General features: G+C 31.4%; 1 protein-coding gene across 2 annotated transcripts in view; it reads right to left on the bottom strand.

Annotated features, from left to right (window-relative positions):
* Positions 1–507: 507 nt before the first annotated feature.
* Positions 508–12,170, bottom strand: part of LOC130892492 (transcription factor Sox-19a) — a 76,926-nt gene continuing 65,263 nt past the window's right edge. For both annotated transcript variants that reach the window (XM_057797936.1, XM_057797943.1), the window contains exons 5-6: positions 10,231–10,492; positions 508–8,993 (exon numbers count right to left, since the gene is read on the bottom strand). In XM_057797936.1, coding sequence (XP_057653919.1) covers positions 8,674–8,993; positions 10,231–10,492 — 582 coding nt within the window. In that variant the 3' untranslated portion in view covers positions 508–8,673. The remainder of the gene's footprint in view (positions 8,994–10,230; positions 10,493–12,170) is intronic.

Genomic DNA, 12,170 nt, shown 5'->3' with positions numbered 1-12,170 from the left:
TAAGAGTAAAGACCTAGGTGAAGACGTCAAATAGTGTTTGGCGTTTTTTTGTGTGTGTGACAACGGTTTCAACAACCCATCATTTAAGCATGGAAGGCGATAAAAGCAATTACCTTCCACAAGGAAGTTTTGAGAAAACATTGCAGATTATCTAAAATTTTTACCACCAGCCGCCACTGGATGGTATATATATTATTCGTACGATCACGTTTCAGTAAATCAGATCAATATCTTACTGACATCTAAATTTGGTGAATTTCTTTTTGTTCAAATTTATTAAATTATGGAAATTTTCAATAATGAACTGCTTCATTCATACCACCTTTTGTCTACACTAGCGCCATTCTGGAGGGTTTTTGAACTTTTGTTCATCATGTACGGCTTGTCACTTTTTGGATTCTTTCCTATATGAGATACTCCTCTTTCCGTCTATCCTCCATATTTCATATTAATATTTCATAAATGCAGTTCATTATGGGAAATAAGGTTGGTTAATAAAAAAACAAATTCCAAACAAACTATTCTATGTTTATTTTTGATCTTTACATATCTTTTACAGTAGTTACTCTAATATACCGAGAGTGATTAATAACAAGATATACATCGTAATTACTTTAAGTATGACTAATACCTCAATATAGGAACAAAAACAATATGTCAATTATGTTATAAATAGTCCAATAAAATTTGTACAACAAAATATAACCAAACACAAATTGATTTGTGTTTGAAATGACATCTTCTAAAAGTTTGGAAAACAATCAAATATCCAAATCTAACTATTGCTTACTAAAACTGGAAGTTTGAAGTCAGGGTTAACATTAATCTAATGACTAGTCAAAAATGTAAAATGTTTATAATCAAAATTAAACGAACTGAACTGAACGGACATTACTTCAGTTCTAATGATAAGAAAAACAAACAAAATGATATAGCTGACATATGGACCTCAACTTGAGCTCAAAATATTTAGGATAATAAATAACTTCGTAAGGCTAATGTGTATATAAATACTAAATAAACAACAAATATTTCCTACTCAAACGTTAGATTTAAAAGTCCTTTGGTAACGACAGGGTTTCTACTTGAGGTTTATCATTACTAAATGAAATGTGATTGCTACAAACGAGATTTTCCTAGTTTTCCGTTTTAGTATAATTGTTATCCAGCAACCCTTTAATAACAGAGATGAAGCCGCTACTGCTGTCAACTTAAATGAAGAATGTCCGTAAACCAAAGTTGAACATTAAGATCATAGTCATTGTTTTACTTCGATTGTGAGCAGCAGTGAACTTCGAATTTTGCAAAGGACTATTTGAGCTTTTGCTAAACGATGTGTGAAGAAAAAGGGTGTTCCTTTTTCATTATGACAACGCTCCTTGCCATAAGTCGATTACGATTTGCGAGTTGTTGGCATCAAAAAATATTCATGTCTGTCCACATCCCCCAGATTCAGCACTATAAGGCTTCTGCCTTTTCTAAAAATTCCGAAATGTACTAAAAAGGAAACGTTTTGACAGCATTCACGTCATTACTAAGATTGCGATACAGCAGCTATTCCGAAAGAAGCCTTCCAGGGTTGAATTCAACATTGGGATAAGTACATAGTATATTGAACTTGAGTAATTTCTTGTTTTTGTCTTTTAATTCGCCATATTTTTTGATTACCCCTCGTACATTACTTCTCTGCAATATAATTAAGTTGTAATATTTCAAAACCACGTTTTACTTATGATTAAAAATTCAATTATTTGCTCAAGAAATAAAAAAAAATTGAAAATTAATGGTAAAACTCATCATCCTAATACTTGATCAGCCAGTGAGAACAATGGGATTTATTGATCTAATTGGATTTAGTAATTTCTTGTTTTCCGAATTTCTAGGTTTAACTGTTTCATATTAGTTAAATAATATATAACTATATCTAAAAGCACATAAACATATATTACTGTACACAATACAATATTTACATTTTTTTACATCGACAACCATTCGTACAATACCATCTTTTCAATAATAAGAGTCAACATCACACTTATAAAAGAGCTAGTTAGGCAGGTAAATTATATAATTTGCGCTGAAAGGTTGAATTTACTGAATATAGAAACTGGGACAGGTCTTATGAAAATTTATATATTCTCTATATATACCAATTTCATTTGGTTATTACCAGTTACGAAGAATCTCAAACTTGGTTCCTGAGATAAAAATTTGAACTAAAATTCGATAATGTGTAAAGCTGCGTTTAAAATGTCAACATGTCAATTAAGAACAAAGTTATTCACAAGACCAAGAGGTGATCTAAAAGAAAGTCTAAAAATGTCGTTATTAAAATACCTGCTTTTTATCTCATGACGTGATAAAGTCACAGAATTATCCCTTCAACATATTTTTCAGTTTCAAATATTATTCAGTTCCGGAAATAATAGGATTGTTGTACGCAATTTTTCTTTCATTCAATTTAAATTCAGAATTTAAGCTCAGATGATTCTTTCAAATTAAAAATTATAGCGTGGATTATTTTGCCGGTATATGTAAAATAAAATATAACAACGAGAAATGTTTATAAATCAGATTAAGGTTTTATAATTTACCTACCGTACCTGGTCATATTGTTTTTCACAGAAATTAAAGTTTTTTGTTAAGGACGTTCCCAAGAACAACGTATATCGCAATAGTTTTGGCATCAAATTAAAAACTGCTTGACATAATGCAATGCAAGACGCAATATTTCTTGATCTAAAGCATGCCAGATTAAGTTCAGATTATTGTCTCATGCAAAATCTCGCACTTGCAACATTAACGATTTGATACTATTTTAATTGTGTGCAAGTTGCAATTCTAGGGAGAAGTCGCGTAACAACCAATCTGTCCATCAGGCTCCAAAAGCGAGGCGGCCGCAGATATCATTATTGCCAGTTCTTCACTGACCACTTTTTTCTTGTTCATTCCACTTAGTTTTGTTATTTTCATTTTTAAACCGATCACAAAATATTAAATAAAATTTGACGTAAAAAGTTTGTTTAATTTACCAATGGAATTTTTGTTAGGGGCATCCATGATGCAGTGGTAAGAGACTTGCATAATTTCAAACGACATGCAATATCAATATATGAAATATTTTGACTTTGGAAAAAATTGCATGCAGTTTCTTGCACCATGTTAAGCTACCTTAAAGTTTAAAATAGGTCGTTATAATCAAAATGGCTTTGTAAACAAAAAATTGTTTATATTCTTGACATTAGTAAGACAAGTGTGTTGCATTAAAATGTCTTATAAGTCTGATAAAGTTCTTGTCTAATGTGCGATTTAGACAAGAGGTAAATCTACACATAATGTGAGAGGTCCGTCCAATTGAAGATTTTTGGGCACTTTTATTTCGCAAAGTGTTTAATGGAAGATGGAAAATAAGTAACGTTGTACAATTACATCGTAGAAATTTTAGAATAATACGTAAAATAGATGTTCAATTCGTCCAAGACCTAATGATAGATGTTCGCAGAAAATAACATCTGGTTGAGGGGCACGGATCCCTTCAATTAGTTAGTTACTAAGTCGTTAATTATGGAAAATAAAAAAAAAATTAAAGATACTCACACACACACTTTCTTATTACGAGAAAAATACTTTTAGTGAAACTTTTTTTTAATAATAATATAGTATAAAATAATGATTTTCAGTTAATTAAGATTATTGCTACTCTTTTCGTTTTACTATTGGCCATAATACATTTCACGTGTTGAATATATTATCTTTAACCGCCAATTTTTGAAAATTTACTGCCGCAATATATGAAAACAAATTTCACATTTAGAGGACGCTTTTGAATATGTATTTGAATTTTTCAGAAGATTCCAGGCAAAATTATTTTCTTAGGAACGTCCTTAAGAAGTTATTTTTGCATTAAACTTCCCAATTTTCAATGTGAAAAATTGGGAGATCTGTCATCTTCTTGCCTCTCAAATTTTTAATTCTCCATTACGTACAAATATTGATACTAAAACTATCTTTAAAGTTAGCTGCATAATTTGAATACAGTTAAAACATTTTGTCAATTCATGTCAAAAACCGACTCGACTGTTTAATAATAAGCTAAGTGTAATGCGCTCTCCTGAAGACTCATGTACATATTTCATTGATAAACTTTATTTTTAAGTCGCATTACATTAAATGAAGAAGCTTTCCTAAAATGGCTAAGTATACTTAAAGAAAACCTGAAACCATCAAATAATTATAGTTTAACAAATCTAAAACATAAAAGATCTAATTAATCTATAAAATTTCTCACTTCTTTGTTATTCGATTGATTTTTTTCAACTGTCAAGCTTGTAACAAGTATCAACTAAAATTCTAATATAGTTTATTACACGTATGCTAATCAACGATCATTGTTAATTTTTTTAATTACATAAAAATATGATGTAGAGTGTGAGAAACTTGATATAAAACAACAAAAACATATTTTATTCAACTTTTTAAGACTTCACGTTGATAAAAAAACTTCCCACTATAATTTCCTTACCTTGTAATTTTATAACTGATAGAGATTGAAAAACCTACCAAACTTGTACAAATGCAACTGACTGGTAATAATGGAAAAAATTTCTCCTCTATATGTTTCTATTTTTTTACAGACATTATTTTGAGAACTACCAGTTTTAAATTTCAAGAGCCGTCTGACTCAGTAATAAACTACGATAAATCTAAAAACTTTATTGGTAACTACACGACAATCATTTTTTTCGATAGAAATAAACAGATAAAAGCTGGAAGTTAAAAATGGATAAAAAAGCGTTACGTGAACTCAATAGTAATGAAAAGGAACCCGTATATGCCACACTAATTACCAGAAGCATCTCGTCACAAAACTTTCCAAAAGCAATTTATAATTGTGACGGCATGTACTATAACAAATAAGATTATAATTAATTCAATTGTATAATATGAACGAATGAATAATTGTTTTCCACAGTTGGTGGAATATATTTGAAGCAGATACCACCAAGAATAGCTCAGCTTATTGGAGGGCAACAGTTTTTCGCAAAAGAACTGGTGTAAAAAACAGAAACAGGACGGAACGCCTCAGAGTTTTAGGAGTGCAAATCACCTATTGGATCTTTGAATTTATTATATTCCTTCCGTTCCATGAATTTGGATTTTGCACAATTAGATACGTTTTTGTGCCTGTTCCTCAAAGGAAAAGTTTGCTTCAATAATAAGAAAAGTGTTGAGATCATCAAAAATAAAGTTTATGCATTGGTTCATGAAATAAATTGGATTCAACATAACGCTATTTCGAATAGTTTAACCAACTTAAGGAAACGATATGTACTAGGGCGTCATTTCCAGCAGTTTTTTTACATTATTCTATACTGCGATGTATTAATTTTTTTTATTAATTTTATTGGTAATTGTTGATTTAAATTACGTATGTATATCCATGTTCTATATCATGAGAATGAGACCATACGAATATGAAATTTTAAACATTCTTTTCGAATAAAAAGGGCTTAATAACAAGCTGCAAAAGTATATGATTTTTGCAATTTTCACGTTGAAATTATACTGCTCATTTTAATTAGTTATAGTGTCTAAAATACGGCTTTTTAATGGAAATAGAATATTCGGAACTATAAATGTATCTATTTTAAGTGAGATATTTGAGCTTGAAAAGGATTTGAGGTGTTTAAGTAACTTCAAAGTCAATTAAAAATTGTGTCGCAAAATTTGGGGACTCACTCACAAACAACGAAGCGAATTGAAGAAAAGAATGTAAAAAAGCTAACTACAATATATAAAAAAAAGTCGTCTAATTTGAAACAATGAAGTTATTATATAAAAAATATTCAATTCTGTGAAAAGCATTTTATGATTCCATAAAACATTCATATGTTTGTAACAAAATTGAAGCAGTGTTCAGTTTATATAAAAACCCGTTATATACTATTTCCAGTCGCTGTTTTTTGTATGAAAGAATATATTTCGAAGCTAACTTTTCCTTTTTTCATAAAGGAATTGAGTTCAACAATATTTCTCGTCCATTGAATACACATTTCGAGATGGTACTATCATAAATCTAGTACCGTCTCTCTCATTGAAATAGCAAAGCAGTTGAACTGGGCACATATAATCTAAAGAGGCATATAGTCACTGAAATACTTGAAAATGACTTAAATTTAAATTTAAAGAAAAATAAATCATTTTTCTCATCTGATCTGTTTCTCATTTTTAATAAGTTACGTAACGACTGGTGTTTCCTTTAATATTGGAAATTCTATTGTTTCCTATGTTTTTCTATTGGTAGTACTGTTAAAAATATAAAAATTGTTGTATTAACGCCCGAAACAAAATTTTGGACGGAATGATAATGTTAATAGATGCGAAATCAACCCGAGAATCATCGTTAACTTGAAAGTAAATATAAACTGTAAAATTTGTTGGTTGTACTTTTCCGTATCTATTAATAACTATTGAGTATGTAATTTCTATAATATCCAATGTACAGTCATTGTTTAAATCATAGTACACATATTTTACTAAATTGTTGATGATGGGATTGTAAAAAAAGCGATTCAATGAATAAAAACTGGAAAAAATGATACCGTCTCCCGAATTACCAAGAAAACAGCATTTAGTGATAAAATTGTAATTATTTGTTCAAAATATAGATTTATTGAGATTTCATTCAGAAACAATAAATTTTTACATTTTGAAAAATTGCCTCGAAACTTAAAACGTTGTAAATCAAGCTATGTAATTATTTTAGGGGAGGGGGGGCACGTTTTTGCAGGGGTAAGACACCTTTTTACCGGGATTTTTAATTCTTTGGTTATAATTAGACTCATTTGTTTTCTTATAACATCGTGCAATAAATAAAAACGATCAGTGAGTCGCCAAACGTCAAGCTGCTAATGTGCATGCGTCTAGATTTAAGCCAAGTAAGTAAAAAAATCCTTTACGAAATTTCTGATTCCTGATGTCTATGTTTTTTATTTTCTCAAAATTTTCAACCTCCAATATTCATAATATATCTACCTTTAACTTGCAATATTGTTTTTTCTATTATCTACATCCATTAATGGTGACTGAACATTTATAATAAAAATCAAAAAACGTGCCATAGGGCAGGTAATTACAATTTTTTTAAGGTAAGTTGTAGCAATCAATTCCAAAAAATTTGTCTTCATACTTTAAAAATACTTAATATTCTTTGTTTTTATTTTCAGAATGAGGAACTAGTTAAAAGGAAAACAACACATAGAGGTACAACTAGTCAAGAAGTTTATGAAGTCCTGCAGAATAAAACGAGTATTCGTAAAGCTAGTAAAATGTCCTAGTAATTTGCGTTCGATGTCCTTATCCAGGTATGTCAAAAAAAAAACAAAAACAACGAAAGTTGTTCATTGGGTTACGTTAAACCTAGATTGGTATTCTCACAGGAAACAAAACTCGATTTAAAAATATTCCTGACTGGTTTAAAAGTATTATGGCTAGAAATCCTTAGGTATCTCTATGAACACCAGAAGCTACATCTTTGAGTATATAAATGTCGTTCAACAGAGCCAACGTTGAAGATTTTTTTGACAAATATGAATTCACTTCTTCGCGCATATAGAACCTTGACGAAACGGGTTTCACGACGGTGCAGACGCTTAAAAAAATATTCGCATGTGCCATAAATGCTGCTGGCAATTCAGTTCCGCCGATATTCGTGTTCACTAGAATAAGATCTTTTTCTTCGTGTTGGACCGTCACATACGTTTGGAGCAGGTATTCCTTGGGGTGGATGACGCTAGTAGAATTTTTAAAAGTTATAGATCACTTAATTCAACATGTCAAGCCTTCCGCCTCCTTCTGGATAACCACAGATCTCATGTAACTTTTCACGTCGTTGAGAAAGCCAAAGTTAACAATATAATAATATTGTCATTTCCACCGCCCCGGTCTCACAATTTACAACCCTTAGATGTAGGAGTTTATGGTGCTTTTGAAAACCAATTTAATCGAGTACAGACAGCCTGAATATATATGGATATATATAGGGTTTGAAAAAGTTCCTGCCAGCTATAGTTGTTTTTAAAAGTGCGATTTAGTTATTATAATTATTCATAAAGGTAAGAAGACTGTTTCGAGTGATCTCTTTTGTTTATAATGTTTTTAGATAAGACATACTAATGAAGTAATAAAGTTTATAAATTGTTTGATAGCTACTATTATCCTGAAAATAATCTGAAAATTGTAACAACGTGCTCCTTGCTACATAAAAAAGTTTTGATGTTCTTGATGATAAATACACGTTACAAATTTGAAATAAAACTCATAGTCAAAGTTAATACTTAACTTTAAGTAGATTTGCAGTATCTCGTGCTTAATTAGATACATTCAGCATCACATAATTCTTATTAATTGCCGATAAGTAAAGTACAAGTATCACGACTATGTCATAATTACTAAGTGAGATTATTTTCAACATCTCTAATAATACTTGTCCAATGCAATGTTGATTATATATTATCTATATTGTAATCGCATAAGAAATTAATTAAATTACGAGTATAACAAGATAGTTTCAGGTTTACTATTAAAAAGTTCTGAATTATTAATATACTTCGATCAAATAAAAAGAATCTCACCTATTAATATAACTAGACATCACGTTCACATTCTATCTGGTCAAAATATGACAGTGAGCGGTTTCCTAAATTCACTACCAGGTATTTGAGAAGGGTACTGCCCGGCGTATTGTGCCATCGGCAGTAAACCAGCAGTACTTTGCTGCATTGCACTTGAAGGATAATATCCCTGCAGGGCACCAGGAGAAGCGCCTGCAGATGATGTTGTTGTTGAACTGGATGAAGAACTGCCTTCTAGCCTCTCTTGAATAGGTTTTATATCTGGGGAGTCCGAAGATCGAGGCGAACTCATTGGAACTTGCTGGCTATGTTGCTGTTGTTGCTGGTGGTGGTCTGAATACATTTTGCCGATATCTAGACCTATTTAAACAAACGAAAAATTGCAGTAATTGACAAAAGGGGCTTCTTAAATAGAAGGAACTTTTGTCAGCTATACAAATTATACGGTATGAAGCAAAGTAATTTTTCCGGCTTAAATGTTTATAAACCAGTTAGACAGAATTGCAGACTTGCGAATTTTTTGGTCACCATTGGCCGGTCCCACAATAAAGAGTAATCAAAACTTATTCATACACGATGGCTTGGCGATATTTTTATAATCGTTACAATTTACATAAAATTTTTTATTTTCACTTTATGTCAATTATTCCCAGAGTTTTTTCTCTATCAACATGGCAACATAGCCTGACCACTTGGATTCCCTGAACTTATTCCAATAGATTTTTGACAACACTTCTCATCAATCCATCAAAAAGGCGTTAGAAAAACGGACCTATTCTAAAATGGACCGAAGCGATACTACAAGAGCGTATAGTAACGGCATAATCTCTGCCAGGATGCAAAATGTACTAAACACAATTAAAAATTGGGATGATGAAGAGCAACTCTCGATCAACTCCAGCAAAACAACATTAATCCCATTAAAAGGAACAGAAAAGCAAATATACGCGCACCTATCCTCAATGGAACTGATTTGATACTTTCGAATGCAGTAAAATATCGGATGTCATCCTGGATAAAATAAATACTCGAAACAATCATCTGGACAAGGTAATCTCAAAAGCAACTGCGGTAATATGAAAAAGACGGTATACTGTGTGTACAATATGGTATATACAATAATTAAACCCATGATTACATACGCAGCGCTTGTTTGGTAGTCGAAAACTGGACAAATAAAACTGAACAAGATTCACATGCTGATCTGTTTGGGTATGAGAGAAGCAATGACTACCGGTCCCGCATAAACCTTAGAGGCGCTGCTTTGTTTATAATTTTTGTGAAGCAAAATAATAATTCTTATAAAGTAGGAGTAGAAAACCTCATCCTGGATTTAGTTTTTTAAGGTAACCACAGTATGTATTGTGGAGATCTTAATTTTCCTTGAAAAAGAATCATAATGAAATGAAACTTAAGTCCTTCTTCAGATTAAACCAAAGATTATATTTTAAGCAGAAATAAGATGACCATTATAATTCACACCAATTTAAGTATATTTAAGTACTAGTACTATGCAAATTATTTCAGCTTATTACATGCTTCAAGAGAGTTCAATAAAAATTCTAACGGAGCTGAAATGAAGTAAAAAAATACGAACCGTGTGAATAACTCCTGGAGGTATCAGGACTATATTTGTTTGCAATGTTTGCATCCATATACATTTTTGAAGATTCGAAATAAGCTTTGGTAAGAGCAGATGTAGAATCAAGGTACCCCCGTTCGAGATAGCTTTTTGAAGAAGTGTCCATATATTTTGGATCTGAGTACATAGACATCGCCAGAGTTGATGGTGGCATATATGGCGAACGGTACTTGTCGGCTTCCATTGAGTATTTCATGGCATCCATTGAACTAACAACCTGAAACAAACCAAATGACATAAGAAATGATGTGAATATTTTTCATCAATGGTGGCATTCAGCGGACGAAACCTTTGTGTAACTGTGTAAAACACTAACGGAATCGTGTGGTCGCACATACGCTACAAACTCAACATGTTCTGGAGTGGGCGCCATGTTTCGGAACGTTTTTAATTTGGGCTAAGTAGCGGTAGGGCTACCAGAAATTCTGTGATCAAATGTTAAGTAGTAGCCTTCTTAGAAGAAAAATTATTCGGTGAGGAGGAAGAGGAAAATGATTTGGAGCTCTATGAAATATTCTCCATTTGAAATATAATGTCCATTTTTGTATACATATAAGAGTAATTAAGAGCTGGATACACATCGTAATTCTTTAAAAGGCTTAATAAGCAAAATGTTTTAATAGCTTCTCAACTCTACAAAAAGCCAAGCCAAAATTAACCAGAAATTATGAAGAACAGTTGAGACGAGATAAACTAAAGTTTAAAGTGAAAATAGAAGAATGAAACTCAAGACAAAAGTTTCGTAGAATCAACACATGAATGGAGTGAATATGAGTAGCAACGTAAAGCTTGAGTTATACACTAGACTCGCAAGATTGCTTGGGTTAATTTCGTTATTTTGACATACAAATTAGTTCCACTAAAAGAGGATCATTATAATATTGTAGATTTTCTGATTTACATAAAAAATAAATCACCTTTCCCTGGGAAATCTGAAAAATATCCACGTTAATGTACAATTTAATTAATTCTGCGAATGAAAAGTTCATTACAACAGTCCACTTTTTGCGGGTATTGATTTTTTCTTATCCTGCTCTTCGAAAATGCGAGAAACGTGTTTGCTGTCAGCAACAATGTAACAAAATATCACACAGGTGGGCATAATTTTAGGGTTCCAAGTATATTACTTATCTCGAAGAGTCATATATATTATTATGAAAACCTTTGTACCTATCACGTAAGATATTTGACAAACAAACGATTTATAATTTTGCAAAACATGTGGACGATTCTTAAATAATAATATGTTTCTTTAGTTTGCTTCCTTTTCATTCAACAAAACATTTATGTTGCTCTGCATAAATATTATCATGTAATTGTAATTTTCAATACCGTTTCAGTTTGGTAGAGTTGTTAGTATAAGAGCTTGCTGCTTTATGTAATTTTTATTGATATTTACATATTAAGTTGAAATTTCGGGAACCGTTGGTGATATTGATACTCTTTGCTACTACACTACACACTACTACTACAACCAATTACACTGTTTGTCGCGCCGTTTATCTTCGATCTTTGAATATGATAACGCTTGTCAGACAGAGTAGTTATGGTGTAATAGTGAACAGAATTATATTAAAATCACATCTTCAGTTCTCTAAAAATTTTGATTTAGCAAGTACAGCAATCATTTTATCTGAAGACCCGAAAGTGCTACGACCAATTTTCTAATAATACGAATATTATTCTATTTTAGCCTATTGCATCGTTCTTGTTCCTCTTGATGGTCCTCCATTCATTTATTCTAATATTAACCTATATAACAGGTGGGCGGAAAAGTTCGTAGGATAGCATAGAAGAAATATTTTTTTTATAGAATTTTATTCCATCATCCAATGGCCTCGAAAGGAGGAGAACAATTATTATGATCCTACAGTTTTTCGATACCATTTGTTTCT

The sequence above is a fragment of the Diorhabda carinulata genome, chromosome 1 (genome assembly GCF_026250575.1).
Source record: "Diorhabda carinulata isolate Delta chromosome 1, icDioCari1.1, whole genome shotgun sequence".
In the NCBI taxonomy this organism is placed as follows: Eukaryota; Metazoa; Arthropoda; class Insecta; order Coleoptera; family Chrysomelidae; genus Diorhabda; species Diorhabda carinulata.
This window is presented reverse-complemented; position numbering and strand designations above follow the sequence as displayed.